The 23019-nt window shown below is 39.3% G+C and overlaps 1 protein-coding gene across 7 annotated transcripts in view; it reads right to left on the bottom strand.

Moving 5' to 3' along the window:
* Nucleotides 1-23019, bottom strand: part of LAMA2 (laminin subunit alpha 2) — a 1513089-nt gene that overhangs the window by 240754 nt on the left and 1249316 nt on the right. For all 7 annotated transcript variants that reach the window (XM_073627245.1, XM_073627247.1, XM_073627249.1 and 4 more), the window contains 2 exons: nucleotides 13995-14111; nucleotides 9712-9875 (listed from right to left, as the gene is read on the bottom strand). In XM_073627245.1, coding sequence (XP_073483346.1) covers nucleotides 9712-9875; nucleotides 13995-14111 — 281 coding nt within the window. The remainder of the gene's footprint in view (nucleotides 1-9711; nucleotides 9876-13994; nucleotides 14112-23019) is intronic.

The raw sequence follows: 23019 nt of genomic DNA, 5'->3' as shown, positions 1-23019 counted from the left end.
GAGGAACGGCCGTTCAGAAACGAAATAATAAGTGTGAACTGAAAAGCTCGTAATGAAAAATGCAAACTGATAAGTGCGAAATGAAAAGCGTGAATCAACACTCACCAAACTTCTACTAACACGAAATTAGCAGAAGGAGCCCAAAGGGTGGTGCTAAAGAGCTGAAAAATAATGTAGTACGTCACTACGTTCGTAATTGTTGGCCAACAATTGTGTGGCCTTGTGTATGCAAGACAAGTTTGGGCTAACGCCCTTCGGACAAAAGTCCACGGTTTTGTTGGCAGAAAATTTGATTGTGTGTATGAGGCTTTAGAGAGAGCACTGGGGATTGTGTACTAAGCACTTTTTTTAACGTTATTTATAATCTTTTCACCAGGGGGGCGGGGGGGGTGTTTTTGTTTACAGCTGCTATGGTGACTTACTGTGGATATACGGTATTATCACAGTACTGAAACATTACCTTGTTTACTTCAATTGACTGTCCATCGGCATGTTCTTCACATTCTTGAAGGAACACTTGATGGCAGACTTGATTAAAAAAGGTGTTTCAAAATCTTATTTCAAAGAACACATTGATAAATGGGTGGGGGGGGGGTGGGAAGTAATTACAGGAATGCCTAATCGCTTGAGTACAAGTCCATTCATTATCAACCTAATTTTCAATTTTCAGTGCTGTGATTGTTTGACTAACAAGTACTCTATCATGCAATAGAGTACCCAAGTGAAATTTTTAGCATTTTTGAGACAGATGGAGCTTTTGTGTTATTTAACCCCTTGCTGACCGCCCACCGTCGATTGACAGTGGCAGAATGGCACTCCTGCCTGATACACCGTAGCTGTATGGTGGGCATTTTAACCACTTCAAAACCAGCCTCGTTTTGGATTTTAGGTGTTTAAGAGTTTAAAACAGGTTTTTTTGCTAGAAAATTACTTAGAACCCCCAAACATTATATATTGTTTTTTTTCTAACACCCTAGAGAATAAAATAGCGGTCATTGCAATACTTTTTTTTGCACTGTATTTGTGCAGCGGTCTTCTAAGCGCACTTTTTTTGGAAAAAATTCACTTTTTTGAAAAAAAAAATAAGACAACAGTAAAGTTAGCCCAATTTTTTTTTATATTGTGAAATATAATGTTACGCCAAGTAAATTGATACCCATCATGTCACGCTTTAAAATTGCGCCCGCTCGTGGAATGGCGTCAAACTTTTACCCTTAAAAATCTCCATAGGCGACGTTTAAAAAATTCTACAGATTGCATGTTTTGTGTTACAGAGGAGGTCTAGGGCTAGAATTATTGCTCTCACTCTACCGGTCGTGGTGATACCTCACATGTGTGGTTTGACCACCGTTTTCATATGCGGGCACTACTCACGTATGCGTTCGCTTCTGCGCACGAGCTCGTCGGGACAGGGTGCTTTAAAAATTTTTTTTTTTTTTTATTATTTATTTTACTTTATTTTATTTATTTTTTCATTGTTTTTAAAAAAAAAAAAATTTGGATCACTTTTATTCCTATTACAAGGAATGTAAACATCCCTCGTAATAGAAAAAAGCATGACAGGTCTTCTTAAATATGAGATCTGAGGTCAAAAAGTCCTCAGATCTCATATTTAGACTGAAATGCAAAAAAAAAAAAGTCGTTTAAAAAAATGACACAAAAAAAATTGTGCCTTTAAGAGAAGTGGGCAGAGCCATCGTAATGACGTCGCTCCGGCCGTCACATGGTATAGAGACGGGTGGGGGCCATCTTGGCCTCACTCGTCTCAGTACCTCAGCAGTGACAGGTCCCGATCTCCTCCGCCGCTACCGACGGCTCCGGTAAGCGGCGGAGGGCGCGGGAGAGCGGCGGGAGGGGGGGTGGCACCTCTCCCGCCGCCGATAACGGTGATCTCGCGGCAAACCCGCCGCAGAGACCACCGTTATCGTGTACAGAATCGCCGGCCCTAAAGATGGATACCTCGGTTGTGGCAGCAGCTGCTGCCTTTACCGAGATATCCATCTTTAAAAAACAGGGCGTCAATATACAGTGGGCGGTCGGGAAGCAGTTAAGGAGTATAGGGGTCGTGCACACATGCCCACTACGTGACGTAGGAGCCAATGCGCATGGCCGATGGCCGCTGGCTACACATGATTGCTCCTGAATGTAAACAGACAGATCTCTGTTCTGTCAGGGGTAAGGAGACTGATCTGTTGTTCCTACTGCTTAGGAACAACAATCGGACTCCTCTCCCAGGCAGTCCCATCCCCTCACAGTTAGAAACACACCTAGGAAACACATTTAACCCCTTGATCGCCCCCTGCTAGTGACATTTACACAGTAATCAGTGGCTATTTTTAGCACCGATCGCTGTATAAATGTCAATGGTCCCAAAATAGTTTCAAAAGTGTCCGATCTGTCCACCGCAATGTCATAGTCCCGATAAAAATCGCAGATCGCCGTCATTATTAGTACAAAAATAAATTATAATAAAAATGCCATAAATCTATCCCCTATTTTGTAGACGCTATAACTTTTGCACAAACCAATCAAATATACGCTTATTGCGAATTTTCTTTACCAAAAATATTAGAAGAATACATATCGGCCTAAAATGATGAAGAAATTTGTTTTTTTATATATATATATTTTTTGGGGATATTTATTATAGCAAAACATAAAAAATATTGCTTTTTTTTCCAAAATTATATATTTTTTTTGTCTATAGCACAAAAAATAAAAACCGCAGAGGTGATCAAATACCACCAAAATAAATAAAGGATGTCAATTTTGTTTGGGTACAATGTCAATGACCGCACAATTGTCAGCTAAAATGACGCAGCGCCGTATCGCAAAAAATGGCCTGGCCAGGAAGGGGGTAGAACCAGGGGCTGAAGTGGTTAATAACCACTTGTTTTATTTTATTTTTTCTATATAATGAAAAAATATACCCAACCTTTGGAAAAACATTGATTCCCTTTCTTTCTATTCTAAAACTTAGCAAAAAAAAAATGCAAGGACAGTACAAATAATCCCCAACTAACTGCATTTTAGAAAGTAGACACCCTAAGGTTATTTCATTTATTTAACACAATTTTCTAAAAAGAAACATTCTGTTATTTAGGTGGTTCAAATTTGGATAATGATAATGATTTACTCGATTCAGCAGCATCATAGGTCATACAAAAAAGGGAGGAGGGGGTGAAAGGATTAAAGTAGAACTAAGGACAAAACTTTTTTGTAGTTTTGGATAGAGTGTAGATGGATTAGAACACCTGCCTGTTTTTAGTGGTGTCTGGACCCCTGTTAAGGAGAATTACCCTCTCTATTTGTCCTGTTTACCATTATCAATAAAAATGAAAGTGAAAGAAAATCCCAAATTTTGAGTTTTCCCCAGAAAAGTACTAGAGGGGAAATCTTTTTTTTTTTTTTTTTTAATTTTTTATTTAAGGAATGCGGATTATACAGAAATACAATGAATCAAATGTAGCAATAAATCTCGGTGGAGCTGCTGGTTTAAGCGGGCTGTTACCTTCACTCTCGATACCTCTGTTTCACCGGCACCGAGTCTAGGGTTCCATTGAGTTTACCTCTGGACGATATAAGCACCAACACTTGAGTACGTTTTCAATGCTTTATTGAACCAAGTAACGAAGGAAGTAGCAGGAAAGAGGCAGGAGGAAAACTGCAGGGAAGCTCAAATACCTTTCTTTAGGTTTCTTTAGAACATCCTTTAAAGTTGAATACTGTAATTGAATGCAATCCCCTTTTTGTGGGACATGATCTTTGCTCGCCTGGATAGGCCTCTCTCACTTGCCTAGCAGCCAGTACGTAGCATGAACAAAAGTCTCTGCCACAGACTTGCTTGAAATAAACCCGTACGATCCTCTGCCATGGGATGTATTGGTTCACGATGAATGTCAGACACAGTACTTGAACCTTTAAGCCAACCCGGCAGTACCATGTAGTAAGACTACTTCAGGATACGTCCTCTAACCGAGTCACCAGGCCCCTCTCCAGACCAGCACTCTGCATGATCCTTCCATGACGGGTCCTCCCCTGGGATCTTCTCGGTTGTCCAGCTTCTTCACTCTGGATAGACAGCTCAGGACCATTTCTTGGCTGCTGTGGTAGGCCCCAGACAGGCTTCTGGGTCCACCCACGTGCCGCAGCGACGCGGGCCTCTGGAACGGAGGACCACGAGGTGGTACTCTAACACATACCTGTCGGCCAGAAGGGCCAGAAGGTGGCTGAAAACGAACCCCTAAACATGGCGTCTGTCCCATAAATACCCTCTCCCAGAATGCAACTCGAAGGACCACCTCCACCGAGTTGTCTCCGGGACAGAGGAGCACTCATCCGCTTTAACACATTGCTTTTCCAACACCCGCCGATGGTGACAACGACACCCACCGGCACAATGTGGAACCACACGCAACGTCAGCCAAGCTGGAACAGAGGCAAATCTAACTTCCTATAATGAGCAATTCACTAAATTTACCTATCAGATGGTAGATCATAAATCTACCAGCGCTACACAAACATGACGAACAGTTTTGTCTGTGGTTAGGCTATTACAATTACTCATCAATTAAGTTGATGTACAATACTGGGATATTAATCAAGGTTACATAACAACTCAATAATTCAGCAGAATAACTGTTTATAAAAGATTCTGCAATAGACATTTTTTTTTTTTTTGCATTTCAACCAGGACAGTATAGGAAATTTCCTAACCGTCAAAAAACCTAGCTGTAAGAGATCTGTGTAGACCTTTCTGTATGCTCATTAGGGAGGAAGGGGGGGCCCCCTGGAGGTAGAGCGGGCTTGTCCCCCTTGGTTGGATATCAAGCTAGCATGCCTTGGTGGGCTGATCTAGTATACCAGACTTCTTGTGAGTTGTGGCTCACTAACCTGATCAGGGAAATCTTCTAATAGGGACACTAGTTCTGGAGACTTGGGAGTCCCCAAGAAATTCTTTTAATTTTGCAGGGATTTCCTCTCACTTCCTGTTTTGCCTATTGGAATCAGTTCAATGGGACAAATATACCAAAAATAAGCCTTACAAGGGTTAAAATACTCCCTTTATCTAAAATGAAAAAAAATATTGTCTATAATTCTCCTTTAATATACAGGTCAAATATAGTGGGAGGATGGAGATGAAGGGGTTTATGTTCAAATAAATAAAGCACCTATCGGATTCACGCTATGGCTGCCTGTCTTTTACCCTTATGTGGCTAATTCGTGTTGTGGTTTGGTTGGAGTCACGCTTACGGAGGGATATCATATATTGGTCATCAGGATCCATGTTTACATGCTTACCATCCCTAGCGTTATTTGGAAAAGTTGTGTACTGTTTAACAGCCTGACCTGGATATAATCCTCAGACGTGCCTTATTGTGCTTTCTTTCTGGTAAGTGCATATGTTTGGTGATGGAGGATCACTGTGCAGGGTGTGTTTGTCATTCCATTTCTCACCTGACTTTCATGGAGAATTACCAGGGGATTCCTCTTGCCTCCTCTATTTCTATGGACTCTACTATTATTATTTGTTTTAATTATGATTTGATGTCATTGGATGCATATATGTAGGTTCATTGTTTACACTAATTTTATTTGCACTATTTCACTATTTCACATTATAGCACAGTTTTTTTTTTTTTCTTCTTTTTTATGTTTGTTGAATACCCAATCAAGTGCCAGGAAAAAAACAACAACAAAAAATGGAATTTTGCTAAAGCATGATTAGTTTCCTGAAGTTTAGAATGTGTGACATTATTCACTAGGCTCAGTAAACGTTTTCTTTGTACAAATCAAAACCTGTTCTTCACACTGATGTATTAAGTAAATTTACATATGTAAATCACATATACCCAATTTAAAGATCTTCCATCTTTTTCCAGCATGTGCCAGTTTTCTACCTTAGTTCCACTTTAAGCAAGTCTTTGTAATACAAAGTTATATTTTCTGTTTATAGTTTCCAGTTTTGTGTTACTTCCCTAAAATATTTGATATATTTTCAAAATGTAGCTAAAATAAATATATTAACTATACACTAAGTTCTACTAATTAAGTAACAAACATATTCTGGAAAGGTAGGTGGCATTGCTGTGCTGCGTTTCAGCTTGAAAAGGGAAATGTTTTAATATAAGAAAGCCAAGCCTGTCTCTGGAACTGGCAAGATGCATTCATATAAAGTCTATGAGTGCTTGGGAAAATGTAAAAGTAGCTGTAATTGAAGTGCAACAGGCTGGCAATCTTTATAAAAGTGCATTGGTTCAAGGTATTATAATTTACATACTTGATTATATGCCACTATTTTATGCGACACGTTTAAAAATAAATATGAAGGATTCAGAAAGAGGATGATGCCAATTCACCTGGACACAGTCTATGAATCAGAAATTATAAGCATGAGCAATTTGTTTTTTATTAATTTTCTTACAAGGATAGCGCACACTACTTAGTTTTACAGAAACTCATTTTTCTTTTGATGAGCCATATACTGCATACCTGATGTCAAAGCGTATTGAGAAAAGCACAGGAGTTTGATGTCTTTGTTTTTAGAGGCAAAGAGCAAAGTGCAATAAAACATAGCAACTTAAATGAACGCTGAATGCTTTCTGTTTTGTTTAATATACTGTATTTTTAAAACGTTCACTTTTTTATGCTGTAATGAAACAGTAACCAAAATATCATATGTATTTAAATATTCTATCAGGACTAAAGGTGGCAGAGACAAAGAGGCAGCTTTTACTTAAAGTGGGTGTAAAGTTAGAAGTTTTTTCTTTCTTTGCCTTAAGGTAAAAACTTTTTGTGTGCACTTTTCCCCCAGCAATCCCTATACTTACCTGAGCCTAATCGTGATCCAGCGCTGTGCCCAAGCACAGCATCTCTCTCCTCTCTCTCTTTCTCTCCTCACTGGACATAAAAGGTAGTAGTGGAAGCCATTGGCTCCTGTTGCTGTCAATCACAGCCAGTAAGCAAATTGAGGGGGGGGGGGCTAGGCATTGACACACAGCACAGCTTGAGTCCACATGAGCACCCCCATAGCAAGCAGCTTGCTATGGAGGCACTCAGAAGTGGGGAGGAGCCAGGAGTGCAGGCGGGGGACCCCATATGAGGAAGATATGAGGAAGCCATTGCACAGTGCAGGCAAGTATGACTTGTTTGTTATTTAAAAAATAAAAATAAGTTTACAATCACTTTACTAGTCACTGGCCACACAGTTTTTCCATCATCAGTAGAAATACTCCCATCTCCTATTAGCCTATTTACACATTGTCACAATATTCTTATTTAGTTTAGGATCAGTGAAATAGGAAATATCCTGTGTAATATTTAATGTAGTCTTAGCAGAAGGGTACATAATGCAGTATTCTAGAAATTCCAAGTACAAAAGTGCAGTACATAGGGCTGAATGCTTATTACCTGTACTTTCCTTGTAACCCTTCTTAGACTGTGCTTCTGCAATTGATGTGTACCTACTGTATACCTTAAAGCAATTTAATATATTGCAGCGTACCAGTCCTTAGATGTGGTGAATGTATTTGTTTTCTGTTTCTAGGCTTTTTTTCTTAAAATGTGCCTGTTTATTAATATGTCCTAGGGTAGCTATGCTTACTACTCCACTGTATCTATAGAGGAAGCTATGGTTGTCACTTAGGAGGGACATAAGACATGTTTTCTTCTCCTCCTCTTTTGTATGGAAGGTGGGAGGATTAGTAGTTTACACAAGAAAGACAAAGATTGTTTTTATTTTCAGGGCATCTCATAGGAAGTGACAAAGACACTGCATTTTTGGTAAGATCGGCTGGTATTTTCTGTAACTGCAGAAAACGTTCTTGAACTGTAAGGCCCCTTTCACAGATAAGTCCACTCGGATCTGCCTGTCCGATTTTCAGGCGGATCCGTGCGGGCCACCCATTGACACCCGTCTGCCATCCGATCTGCTCAAAGCAGATGTATGGTGATACATTTGGCGGATCAGATCAGATGGGATCTGATGAAAAGGGACATACTATCCGTTTTTGTCCGATCTCCTCATAGAAATCAGCGGGGCTCTGACAGGTCCCTCCTTGCTCAGTGAGCAGAGACAGGCCTGTCATCTGCCGGCTCAGCGGAGATCAATGGAGCGATCTCCCGCTGAGGTAGTTGAGTCCGCTGAGTAGATCTGCTCCGAGTGGAAGGGGCATTAATCAAAAACAAATGCAGTCACCACATCTAAGGACTGATCAGCTGACATGTAGAGCATTATATTTTTGCTCTTGGATTTAGTTATTCTTTAAAGTGGTTCTAAAGCTAAAACTTTTTTACCTTAATGCATTCCCTGCATTAAGGTAAAAAAAGTTTGCTGTGCTCCCCTACCTCCCTAAATACTTACCTGAGTCCTCAATTGATCCCGTGCTGTTCTCAGCTGCATCTCTTCTCTCCTCTCTCTGCTCACGGGTACCGAAGCAGCAGGAGACATTGCCTCCAGCTACTGTCGATCAAATGCTGTGAGAAGAAATTGGTGGTCGAACTGCGCTGTGAGTGTCAGTTGATTCACACGGCCTGGCTTAGGATCGAGCCTGCATGTCTGCCCCCATAACAAGCAGTGCATAGCAAGAGAGGAGCAGACAACACCGGTGGGGGACACCAGAAGAGCAGGTTTGGGGCTGCTCTGTGCAATAATACTACACAAAGCAAGGTAAGTATAACAGATTTATAATTTTAAGTTAAAAGACAATATGTGAAAGACAAATGATGTTACATATTACTATCAGTACTGGATACTATATTTTGTATATATTTTTTAACATTGGACCTTATTTTAGCAATTATGGGTATTGATGACATAATAAAAATAAATAATTATATCTTGTCCATAACTGAGCATAACAGTCTGGGTATATCTTTTTCTAAATAAATGATGACTTCTGGTCCTTTTGAGGAGTCACAGACAGCATGGTAGGCTATTCTGACATTTCTTATATATAGTACTTTCTATATAATGAACATTACATACTGTATAATTCTTCAAAATTAAAGTGGATGTAATCCCTCACATATACCCAGTGAAGAGAACAGCCTCAGATAATACACAGAGATTAAACAAATCTCACTACATACGTTTTACAAGTATATCTGCTGTCTTCCGCTTTATATATTCTTTAGAAAGTTCAGATTGTTTTAGGAGATTTTCTCTTCCTGTTCAGCACTGCAGTGAAGTCTGGGCATAGACATCAGCCAAGACAGCTGATTGGAGGAAAGGCACACACCCACTCTCCTCATAGGTAGAAACTTTCAGAGCTGTTCGTTAAATAATCCAGCTCTCTGCTAATCTATTTATAGCATCCTCCCCAACACAAAACTCAGGCTGCTTTTATGCCAGTTGATGGAGAACTTTTCAGAAGTTATTAGGCTTATAAAAGAAGAACAGAGCAGGAGAGAGCTATGGGACATAGTGCTCAGGAATCGGGTTTACATCCACTTTAAAATAAAGTTGTAGCATCTGATGCTTTTGAAGAGTCACAAAAAACAAAGTAGGCTCTTCTGACACTACCTTTATGAAATGAACATTACATGTACTCCCTACATACTGTACAACTATACATATACAGCCTAAAGAATTACAAGTTTACACTCTCCATTTACAAATTTACCATATTCACTTATTTTCCTCATATTTTAACTTTTTTGCCTAAAGGTATATGTATGTAATCCCTTTTTTCTATTCGCTATATTACATACCCATCCAGTTTTGAGGATGAGTCATTTAGCTGAGATGCATGTACTTCTGCCTGGTATACAAGCTCAGGGAGGTCCCTCCTTTGAATTTCTTCAGTAAGATTGTATATTTTTTCATCTAATTTTTCAGACAGCAATGGAAGCTCATTGTTGACATCATTGAGGTCCTGGAAAACAAACAATATATTAGATAAGCAAAGCGTTTACCATAGATAGACTAGCAGCTGATGGAGAATGTGTATGAAGGTTGAAGATAGACTCTTATATGAATAAAAAATATTAGACATTTCCTTTTGTATTAAATTGTTCCTTATTTTTGGAAAGAAAAAAACAGAATGAAATACAGTATCTCACAAAAGTGTGTACACCCCTCACATTTTTGTAAAAATGTTATTAAATCTTTTCATGTGACAACACTGAAGAAATGACACTTTGCTACAATGTAAAGTAGTGAATGTACAGCTTGTATAACAGTGTATATCTGCTGTCCCCTCAAAATAATTCAAAACACAGCCATTATTGTCTAAACCGCTGGCAACAAAAGTGATTAGACTCCTAAGTGAAATTGTCCAAATTGGGCCCAATTAGCCATTTTCCCTCCCCAATGTCATGTGACTCCCCAATGTCATGTACCTCATGGCAAAGAACTCTCAGAGGATCTGAAAAAAGGAATTGTTGCTCTACATAAAGATGGCCTAGGCTATAAGAAGATTGCCAAGACCCTGAAACTGAGCTGCAACAAGGTGGCCAAGACCATACAGCGGTTTAACAGAACAGGTTCCACTCAGAACAGGCCTTCCCATGTTCAACCAAAGAAGTTGAGTGCACATGCTCAGCGTTATATTCAGAGGTTTTCTTTGGAAAATAGACCTATGAGTGCTGCTAGCGTTACTACAGAGGTTGAAGGGGTGGGGGGTCAGCCTGTCAGTGCTCAGACCATATGCCAAACAATGCATCAAAATCGGTCTGCATGACTGCGGTCCCAGAAGGAAGCATCTTCTAAAAATGATGCCCGCAAACTGTTTGCTGAAGACAAGCAGACTAAGGACATGGCTTACTGGAACCATGTCCTGCGATCTGATGAGACCAAGATAAACCTATTTGGTTCAGATGGTGTCAAGCGTGTGTGGTGGCAACAAGGTGAGGAGTACAAAGACAAGTGTGTCTTGCCTAAAGTCAAGCATGGTGGTGGGAGTGTCATGGTCTGGGGCTGCATGAGTGCTGCTGGCACTGGGGAGCTACAGTTCATTGAGGGAACCATGAATGCCAACATGTACTGTGACATATTGAAGCAGAGCATGGTCCCTTCCCTTCAGAGACTGGGCAGAAGGGCAGTATTCCAACATGATAATGGCCCAAAACACACCCCCAAGACAACCACTGCCTTGCTAAAGAAGCTGATGATAAACGTGATGGACTGGCCAAGCATGTCTCCAGACCTAAAGCCTATTGAGCATCTGTGGGGCATCCTCAAATGGAAGGTGGAGGAGCGCAAAGTCTCTAACATCCACCAGCTCTGTGATGTCCTCTGTTCTTTTTGGCTCCCAGGATCCTATCAGTAGTTTGCTAGGCATACCTCATTCACTCCTGGTTCTGATTGCTGTACGGAAAGGTAGGCCTGGGTAAAAGAGCGATTGCAGAATGCCTAATCTTAGTGTCATACAAACCTCAAATGACTAATGTCACACTATTTAAAAGAAAAGGGTTGTCTAAACCAAAGTTCACTTTAATTACCCAGAAACTGAGTAAGATATACAGATATACAGTAAATATTGCTTATTTATATTATAATAGCTTTTAAGGCTTCATTCACATGGGGCATTGTAACCCATGCCATGTGCAGGGCTGTGTTTACAGGCATGGGGATGTGCAGGTTTTGCAGTCCCATAGCTGTCAATTGGGATGCAATGGCTGCAGGGACACAGCTGCTGCTCTTAGCGTGACATCTGCGTGGCTGTGGGTGCATAACCCCAAAGGCACCACAAATGAGGCCTAAACATCTATTCAGAAAAAGCTATTTCTGTAACATACCTTTTGCTGAAGAACATATTCATATATATTTTGCAGTTCTTTTATGAAACACAAAATATGTTCACAGAATTGCCCTATACTTCTCAAATGAAGTAGTAGTGTTAACAAGTATTGTCATAATTCATCATAACATAAAAAAAAAATGCTGGCTGTAATGCACATTCAACTAGCACATAATAGTAAAAGTCTTTCTACCAAGTGAAGAAGGAATTTTAAAGGTCTGTATGAAAGGTAGTAATAAGTGAATCCTGCTTGGTTGACCATTTTTGAGGTATAGGATGCAATACTGTATATGGGGACATTTTAAAAAAATCATCATGTCTATGCATGCCCCATCCTTCCATGGTTATGGTAGGTATCAGTTGTAATGTTTTGCATCCCCTTTGATGACTTACAGCCTTTTCTTTCAAACATGCTATTTGAAAAATGTAGAACACATCTTTTCTGAGTGGATGTATACTGTATGTATAAAATACCTGAAAAGTATATCAGGGGTAAGTATATTGACCTTGTCGTTAAAGTAAACCTGTCATGAGGGAAATATATGGGCTACCAAAAATCCTTATTTGTACTTTTTTTCCGGGTAAATGTCTTATGCTGTGTACACACGGGCGGACTTTCCGACAGGACTGGTCCCACGGACCGAATCCGGCAGACAATCCGACCATGTGTGGGCTGCATCGGACTTCTGACGGACTGTTTCGGTTCGGAAATCCGACGGAATTTAGATTTGAAACCTGCTTCAAATCTTTACGTCGTAACACCGCCGACTCAGTTCCGACGGACCAGATACGACGCAAGGGCAGGGTGCTACATCTCGCGCTCGCTACAATAGGAAAAACACATTTTCCTATTGCGGCGAGCGCGAAGGGGAGGCAACGATGTCCCTTAGGTCTGGTATGGATTTTAAGGGGAACCCCCTACGCCGAAAAATCGTTGTGGGGTCCCCCCAAAATCCTTACCAGACCCCTATCCGAGCACGCAGTCTGGCCGGTCAGGAAAGGGGGTGGGGACGAGCAAGCGCCCCCCTCCTGAACCATACCAGGCCGCATGCCCTCAACATGGGGGGGTGGGTGCTTTGGGGGAGGGGGGTGCCCTGCGGCCCCCCCAAAGCACCTTGTCCCCATGTTGATGAGGACAAGGGCCTCTTACCGACAACCCTGGCCGTTGGTTGTCGGGGTCTGCGGGCGGGGGGGCTTATCAGAATCCAGGAGCCCCCTTTAATAAGGGGGCCCTAGAACCCAGCCCCCCCACCCTATGTAAATGAGTATGGGGTACATTGTACCCCTACCCATTCACCTAGGGAAAAAGTGTCAATAAAAAAACACTACACAGGTTTTTAAAGTAATTTATTAGACAGCTCCGGGGGTCTTCTTCCGACTTCGGAGGTCTTCTTCCGACTTCACCGCTCTCTCCAGCCTCTTCTCCCGGTGTCCCGTTCTTCTCCCACTCTCCGGCCTTTTCTCCCGGTGTTCGACCTCTTCTCCCGGTGTCCGGTTCTTCTGCCGGCTCCTCCGCTATCTTCTGCCGCTCTTTAGCTACCCTGCTTCCCCGAAAATAAGACCTAGCGTGATTGTCAGTGATGACTGCAATATAAGCCCTACCCCCTCAAATAAGCCCTACCCTGTTTCCCCGAAAATAAGCCCTACCCTGAAAATAAGACCTACAAGGACTTTAACTTGGGCTTACTTGGGGGGTAGGGCTTATATTGCAGCCATCACCGACAATCACGCTAGGTCTTATTTTCGGGGAAACAGGGTAGTGGTGGCCTGGACTTCTGCGTCATCTTCTTCCCTCTTCTCTTCTTCCGAGGTTGACACGACGCTCTCTCCCGCTGTAATGCTGTGTGAGCGCTCCGCAATGACTTTTATAGGTGGTGACCCACCCCCTTATAACGTCACAGTCCCGGGGCATGTTGGGACTGTGACGTCATAAGGGGGTGTGGTCATCGGGTGATGTTGACTATGTCCGGTCGTGTGTAGCAAGTCCGTCCATAGTCCGGTCATGTGTAGGCAAGTCCGTTCGTAAAAAAAATTCCATCAGAAGTCTATCAAAAGTCCGTCAGAAAGTCCGTCGGACCAGTCCGGTCGGAAAGTCCGCCCGTGTGTATGCCCCATAAGGATATTGAAGAAAGAGGATCAACATTACAGCCAAGCAACTAACTTTATAGGTAAAAGGATCAGCAATGGTAACCTTCATATTTATCTAAAGACAGGTGTCCTATATCTTCACTAGATACACTAAGGTTCACTTACATTTTCAGCTTCGTTGATGCTTTGTGCCAAGTTATTGACTTCTGTCATGATGTTTTCAGCCTCACTCAGCGTGTCTTCAGTCTCTTTCTTGCCTTTCTCAACAGCTTTCTTTTTTGCCTAAGGGGAAAAATACATAAATCATCCATAGTATAATCTAAATTTCAGTACAAATTGATGTTTATCCACAGGTGGTAAGTCAAGAAATGCAAGTACAAGTTTACATTGTGACATGCATCTAATAACTTATGCAGCTATTAGTGTTCTCAATTACAATTCGAAACAACATATAATCAACTGAAAGAGCATGTCAGAAAAACATCATATCTTTATGCTGCAACATAGTGGGTGATAATCATTCATGTTTTTAGAATGTCACCTGTAGTGAAAATATCCAAGAACATGGATATTTGACAATCATATTTAATGAGAAGTTTACTTTAGTTTAATATTTTGGTTCATTGGACTATTTATGGAATATATATATATATATATATATATATATATATATATATATATATATATATATATATATAATGTATTGCTTATATTGCTATATATTACTTTTGTGATGGAGGAGTTATTTGGTGTTTTTCTATAATAGAGAGACAAACCTTCCCAGAGGTCTTATATAATTGTGTAATTTATGTAATTAGGACGACATGCCTGTAGTTTTACACCTGTTCTCGCATACCAGGTAAGCCCACAAAAAAAAAAAAAGCAAAGAAAAAAATAACTGTACTGATGAAAAAATATAAAATATTTTTGTGCAGTCGAGTATTTGACAATAAACTATCTGGGAATAGTGTCCTGGTTACACATTTTGCTACATTTGCACATTTTGCACTAAATTGGTCTTATACAAGAATTGTTTACACAGTTATTGGTAAAGTGGCAATAGAATATTTATGCTTGACTTTAGTCCTTTTATTAGAAGAAGAATTTAGAGTTACGGCAACCACATGCTTGTCCCTTTTACAAAGGGTTTATATCTAGATTTTTCACAATGTATTTTTCATTGTTACGGCTTAATGGGATTTTTTTTTTTATATGGGTAAATGGATCCTTTATTCTCATTATTTATTATCATTTCTCACACAAAGTACTTTCATGTTTTATACATGTGAAAGATGTGGATCCCTGTTAGCTCACCCTCTCTGTCCCACGCCAGGCAGCCCCAGTGGGTGTGCGTTGACCCCTGGAATGTATCCTCATCTGGGTTTGGAGTGGACAAGCAGTGTGCTGGCAGTCCTATTCTTGCCACCATCTATATTGAACCATTATTTGTTATTGTTGATCTATTATAGCATGTAATATGACAGTGTGTTGATACTATATTGGTACTATCTGGATAATGTGATTAATACACGGTACTTAATAATGTGATTGCTTCTTAGACATGACATAGCCCTGCCTTATCCCCTTAAGAAGGAGTTTTTCCAAAATGTGTTGGATTTTGTCCTAATGTCTCTACAAAAATTCAAGCCATGACAGGCATACTACAAAAATGTTTTTTATATTATGGTTTTAAGACTTAGCCGTGTTTATTTGATAGCATCCATACAGTATTTTGTGTGTGTATTTGTATACTCTGTGGATCTTTTGCAATAAATTTAGCACACTAGCCTTGATTGTCATATCTGCCTTAAAAGTCCCATAAAGGGGGGGTTGGTATTTTTTTTTTATATCACCTCTTAACATGTACGTATGTACCAATATATAAATTAACTCAGTAAGTGCAATGTTGCACCATAATACCTACTAATCAGATTTCAAACAAATGTGGTTCCATAAATTCAAGGGTAAGATTAAAGATATTTTCTGCTCTATTTTGTCCTAGCAATGTATACTTTAGTTAAAGTCCTTCTGAACTTTCATAGCTAGAGTTCTCCAAGTAGCAGGAAGCCTGATTCAGCAGATGATATATTAGACCTGTGATAGTGACCACTCCAGTGCTCATAATAACCCACACAGTACCAGAAGATCGTGGCTGCAGGGGTACGGGGGAGCAGAGAACTTCAGATTTTAGCTAGGAAAAGTGGCATCATCAAAAAGTAAACTTCCCATTAAGTGTAAGCACTGTCACTTGTCCTGATTTAAACAAAAAAAAAAAAAAATTTCCATGAACTTAGGCTGGCAGTACACTGATCAAATCTCGACCGGTCCTGGGTGATTCGAACCGTGTATGGGCTGGCTGAATGTACCAAGCTGATCAATCAATCAACTTGGGTACAACCAGCCTGCTGGGTTTTACCTGCCATTTATTGCTAGTGGCTGCCTCGGCAGGAAAGATTCCCACATCAACACTGTCTGTGTTGCTAGGGGAATCAAGTGAATTTCTTTCCTGCAACCTTGAGGTTGCAGAAAATACATTTTCTACGTGTATCCCTGGTTTTAGGCATTAAAACATATACTAGTCCTGTATTTTAAAAGTTAAAATGGCTGACAGTATGTCTCTAAGTTGATCCTTTTTACAATTTTGAAGTTCCTACTGCGCATTTCTTGTTTTGTTTTGTTTTTTGCTACATAATAAGTATAGAGAGTAGTTGGTTTGATATTGCTGCTGTTTATATCTGCAGAATTTAAATATCCTCAGGAATCTTTAAGTAAAATGAATAGACTTTTTATCATAGCATTCACAGTTGTTATCTTTTTCCCAAGTGGTTTAAACATTTGCACTAATACAAAGCAAATGCTAATGTTAAAAAAAATTGTATTAAAAGTCCATCATGAACCACAGCAGATTCACATGCTAAGCACTTATGCATTCGAGTACATACAGCATTTCCATCAAAATGTATTAGTACAAAGTAAGGACATTCATTACTCTACAAGGATAAAAATGTAGATTTAAATAACCTTCAATACAAGCCATTAAGTCATCTAATCACACTTTATTCACTCCTGTTCAGTTCCATCTGGATTTATTTAAAAAAAATCCCATCTCAGATTTAAATAAATAAAAATGAAACTGTGCTTCAATATACTACATAAGGTAACTTGGGGATGTGTATTCTTTACATATTGTCAAAATTAAAGTATACCACAAAATTTGTTCTTAACATATATATCATGAAGAAAGAAAAGGTAGCCCAAATTACAGAATTTTGGAGATGTGTTGTGGTGCATCATTTTGTGTGTTATGTTTTGATACATAAAATTGTAATTGGTGAGCTTGCTCGCTCACCTTATTTGTTGGACTCCTGAACTAACAAGGAGTCAATAGCGCATGTCCCCTTAGGGCAGTGGTTCTCAACTCCTGTCCTCAGGACCCACTAACAGGCCAGATTTAAGAAGTATTACCTTGGGGAGATGCAGACTAGACTACTACAATCACTGAGCAGCAAATTATATCATCTGTGATGCATTTCAGTTATCTTGCAAACCTGGTCTGTTAGTGGGTCCTGAGGATAGGAGTTGAGAACCACTGCCTTAGGGGAAAATTGTTGCCAATACAGCAGACACCGATCTCTCCAGGATCCTTGTAAGGCTATAGGAATTGCCTCATTTTGGATTTTTGTTGGCAGTTTCCATCCCAGTTGTTCGCATGTTTCACCTAATACATCAGTAACACCCAGCTGCCGAAAAGTTTTAATATTTTTACTTGACTCCTCAACGAAGTTGAGGAGTCAAGTGAAGCTTTTAAAACTTTTCAGAAGCTGGGTGTTTGCTGTATTGGCTTTCAAGCCCTTTGTATTGCTTTCAAGCCCTTTGGGATTGTCCGCTGACTTTTACTGGTATAAAGTTGTATCTGGGCCTATTATTTATGGTGTGGTGTTTCCGTTTCCATTTTTATTACAGTACACTACAAGCCAAGAAGACCATGGAGATCATCTGGGAAATAGAAGCAACCTACCCGGGAACCAGATTTTTTACATCAACTTCAATTCTTTAGGATAGCAATACCAATAATATCACCTTATGGGTTCACTTTTTTCAGCAAGGGGTGTTTCAGATATAAATACTGCCTTTACACAGCAGTCAGCATACTGACATGCATAGGAACTTCATGCTGGAGCTGGGGGATGTTTATCAAAAGAAAACACTGTAAGAAAATCATTACTTTCTATTTTGAGCCACCCTGATTAAATTTGCATAATGTTCTAGACTATTACTGGCTTACGAATGTAACTCCATACGTAACTCCAACCAAAATGTTATCGTTGGAAGAGTGGCCCTTGAGTAGTGAAGGGTTAAATACCTTGTTGGTTCTTTAACTGTCTCAGTCTCCTTTGGGGAGATTTTTTCTCAATGCCAACTGTCTCATTATTGGGCTTACAGGATTATGTGAGAAACACAGAAACACAGCTGCTATCAATATTGTTTGGAATGACTGTTAAACCTGAGAAAGGGACTATTTTTGGTTAAAGTCTGTTTGTAAAGCAGTGTAGAATGTGTTGATGTCATATAAATTAATAATATGGCTACACTATGAAAGCAAGAGGAATGTATGATTTAAAAAAACAACATCTGGTATGCAGAAGAAAATAAAGAGGAAGGGGAAAAATACCATTTGAAAATCCCAGCCTCCCAGATAATACATTAAACTGCAATTAAGGTAGAAATACAGGTTAAGCTTTTTCTTTGTCATCAACAGCGCAGAGCACATCAATTCATTCTATCAATTTTCCAGAAAGTAATTTCGCCTGTCTGAAAGTCTGATGCCATTGTACTGCACCTTATCAAAAGATCTATATATTATTCATTATTAAAAGTAGTTTAAAGTTTGAAAGCAGCTGCTCAGAAATAATATTTTATTGATACTATTATATATTACTTCATATGCTGCTCTTGCCAATTGTAACAATTGCTACATTTAATTCAAAAATGGCAACATTTGAATTTATAGTGCATAAAATTTTTTAGGCTAAACAATAATTATTATTGCTTGACAAGTTGTTCTGCTTTCTCTTATTGCGGATTAGTGAAAATAAGATATTTTCCTTCATTCATTTTTACACAGAACTACTTTATTTCCATATAATATCATTCAGAATGTACAATCATCTTTGTCATTTTTTCTGCTTTTCTCAGTTATATTTAAAAACTTTTCTTTGTACCTTTTTTTAAAATATGTTTCTCTTTTGTGTCTTATCATCAGCTGCTTTTTGACATTTTTTTTGGCTATGTTGGGTGCATACATGAAACTCCCTATGTGTACAGACAAACTGACAGCTAGAATTACCCTGTTCATATTGTAACTATCAATCATTGCCACTGCAGAACAGTGCAGGTCACAGCAACCTTAGGAAAGACGTAGTATAAACAACCATATGACAATTTAAAATAAACCTTTTTTAGATTTAGGAAGAATACCATTGCTAGTTGCCTTGATGTTACATACATTTTGATTTCAGTACTCTCTGAGATGCTGACCTGGAACTATAATTCAGTTCAGGAAAGTCAAGGGATAGTTTAATGTGCTTAAAAGAAGTAAGGTTTTTTTTTTCCCCCTTTTATACTTATCTAGGTGGATGCAGCATGGGACCGATGCTGCATCTGTCCCCCGGTGCCTCTGCACTGAGAACCAAGTGATCAAACACTGCCGATGGCTCGGTTCACACAGATCCCCATGAGGAGAGCTGCTGATTGTCAATCAGCAGCTCTCCTCTCTGCTCCCCTACGATCACTGGAGTGCTGAGCTGTGGAGAGCGGCCATCTCAGGCTCTTAGCGGCTGGCTGAGAGGCTGAGACGGGCATCTGTCCAGGCACCTGGTGGATCCAGACTTCATTGTCAGGATGATGCGGTGCCTGGACTGATTCCTGTGACGTCAGCAGAGAGTGGACTTCAGACCGCTCTCTGCTGAAAAAGGGGTCCCAGGAGTGCAAAGCGAATTGCACTCTTGTGACCCATAGGAGAAGCCCAGCCAAACAAGCTCAGGCTGGACTTCATCTTTTAAGTGGTTGTAAACCCTTAGGCTGGGTCCACACATGTGCAGTGTGAATTGAAGCTCTGTTTCCACAGCTAAATGACAAAGTAGTTGTTCAGCATTTCAGGTCAATTTTTGATCAAGATCAGGTCAGTTATGCATCAGGATAAGGTCATGATTTTATACTGTTATCATTTACAGTGATCTTGCGCATATCCTACAAGCTTCCATATATGAAATCAATCACTAAAAATGTTAAATAAATACAATAATGCAAAATAAATTGCATTCAATGTGCATCCAAACAATAGTGACACAATTAATTAAATATGTGTATAAGTTCATAAGTGAAAATAATCCAATTCCTCAAAGTGGTGAAAATGAAGCATCAATAGGAACTTGGTGACTTATCCAATAGGTGAAACCGCTGACACCACACCACTGTGCTCACAGAACTCTCACCTCATAGGCATAGGTCATATGCTTTGGAACATAATCCAATAGAAACGACAAATTTCCCTTTCAGGATCCAGGATCAACAGTATGCCTTTTTGTGTCAGAAAATTCCACCCCACATATACGATGTTCCGTTCCACAGGTAAGGTAAATAAGCCTCCAATTGTGTATTACCATTAAAAAGGAGTTTATTAAGAATAAAAATACCTGCTTACATGAAAGCAGCTGCAAAATGCACCAAAGAAAGACAAACATTTGGCGTCCACGAAACCTCCCACGTTACATTCGGTCCGCAGTATACTCCGGCCATGCCCTACGCCTTACATCATGTCATGTGACTTCCTCAGGGGACCGGATTGGCTGTTGTATAATTCTATTTATATTGTGTGGACAGGAAGTGTATTTGACGCCATTTTGATAAAGCTCATCATCATAAATAGAGACAATGAGACAGCGGCCATTTTCCCTAAGATTTATATAATGCTTAACACCATTTTGATGAAGCTCATCCTCATAGATAGAGACGATGAGACGGCGGCCATTTTCCCTATGATTTTTATAATATTTCTAAATAACATAACAGAATGGAATTAGATGCAAATGCAAATCAACATAGAAGCAGCCTGTTACCACATTAATATCCGACAACCTTGCACACTAAATTGATTAATAGCGCTAAAAGGCTAAAAAATAAAATTAAATTAATTGTAAGATAAATAAATAATTTAAAAAAATCATTTTACAATATAAAAATATAGATAATTAAGACATGATAATGGGGTTGTTATATCCTTAATTCCTAAACATGCAGACATAATCCCTGAAATAGAGGAAATGTCCAAAAAAAGACCACATATAAACACGGTGTGCATCAAACTATTCATTTAAATTTTAAAAAAGTATTTGATTATTCAGATTAACTAATGCCATCTTCTAATAGCATCCTCGTGCTTATATGTGATCTCTTATTGGACATTTGCTCTATTTCAGGGAGTATGTCTGCCTGTTTAGGAATTGAGGATATAACAGCCCCATTATAATCTCCTAATTATCTATATTTTTATATTGTAAAATGATTTTTTAAATTATTTATCTTACAATTAATTAATTTATTTCGGTTTTTAGTCTTTTAGTGCTATTAATCAATTTAGTGTGCAAGGTTGTCGGATATTAATGTGGTAACAGGCTGCTTCTATGCTGATTTGCATTAAGAAGCATTCTAATTTCATTCTGTTATGTTATTTAGAAGTATTATAAAAATTGCAGGGAAAATGATTGCCGTCTCATCGTCTCTATCTATGACGATGAGCTTCATCAAAACGGTGTTAAGCATTATATAAATCTTAGGGAAAATGGCCACCGTCTCATTGTCTCTATTTATGACCTCATCAAAATGGCGTCAAATAAACTTCCTGTCCACACGATATAAATAAAATTATACAACAGCCAATGCGGTCCCCTGAGGAAATGACGTGATTTAACGCGCAAGGCGTGGCTGGAGTATACCACGGACCGGAAGTAACGTGCGAGCTGTTGTGAGCACCGAGTGTCTGTCTTTCTTTGGCGCATTTGCTGCTGCTTTTATGTAGGCAGATATTTTTATTCTTAATAAACTCCTTTTTAATGGCTTATTTACCTTACATGTGGAATGGAACATCGTATATGTGGGGTGTCATCTTCTGACCTATGCCTATGAGGTGAGAGTTCTGTGAGCACAGTGGTGTGGTGTCAGCGGTTTCATCTATTGAATAAATCACCAAGTTCCTAATAATGCTTCATCTTCACCACTTTGAGGAATTGGATTATTTTCATTTATGGACTTCACTACACATATTCAATTAATTAATTGTGTCACTATTGTTTGGATGCACATTGAATGCAATTTTATTTCACATCATTGTATTTATTTAACATCTTTGGTGATTGATTTCATATATGGAAGCTTGTAGGATATGCGCAAGATCACTGTAAATTATAACTTTATTTATTTGTGTATTTGTAAAACACTATTAGGTTTTGCTGCATTTCCACCTTAATTTTATTTTATTTTCTATTCACTGTATTTACTAGTAGTAGCGCAGAGAACCATTATACACATGCTTTTATACTGTTCACAACTAAATGACATGTGCGATTCAGAACTTTTCCCATAGAAGTCAATGAGCCTGAATTCACACCTGAGCCAGACCGCACTGCTCAGAAAACTGACAGGACTCTTTTTTCATTTGCACTGAATCTCCACTCTTGCTGCACCAGATATATGTGAACAGGCACGATAGAAATCAACGTTCTTTCACATGTCATGCAAATTGGATGTCATTCAAAACACATCAAATTCACATATGTGTGAACCTAGCCTTACATATCCCTAGTTAAGACCCCTTTCACACTGGGGCCACAGCCGTGTTAGCACTAAAGTTTTGCTCATTTTAGTGGCGCTTTAGCACTGTTTAACCACTTTAGCCCTGGAAGATTTGGCTGCTCAATGACCAGGCCATTTTTTGCAATACGGCACAGTGTCGCTTTAACTGACAATTGCGCAGTTGTGCGAAGTTGTACCCAAACAAAATTGACATCCTTTTATCCCCACAAATAGAGATTTCTGATTTTGGTGGTATTTGATCATCTCTGCGGTTTTAATTTTTTGCGCTATAAACAAAAAAAGAGCGACAATTTTGAAAAAAAAACACAATATTTTGTAC

The sequence above is a fragment of the Aquarana catesbeiana genome, linkage group LG04, assembly GCF_042186555.1.
Source record: "Aquarana catesbeiana isolate 2022-GZ linkage group LG04, ASM4218655v1, whole genome shotgun sequence".
In the NCBI taxonomy this organism is placed as follows: Eukaryota; Metazoa; Chordata; class Amphibia; order Anura; family Ranidae; genus Aquarana; species Aquarana catesbeiana.
This window is presented reverse-complemented; position numbering and strand designations above follow the sequence as displayed.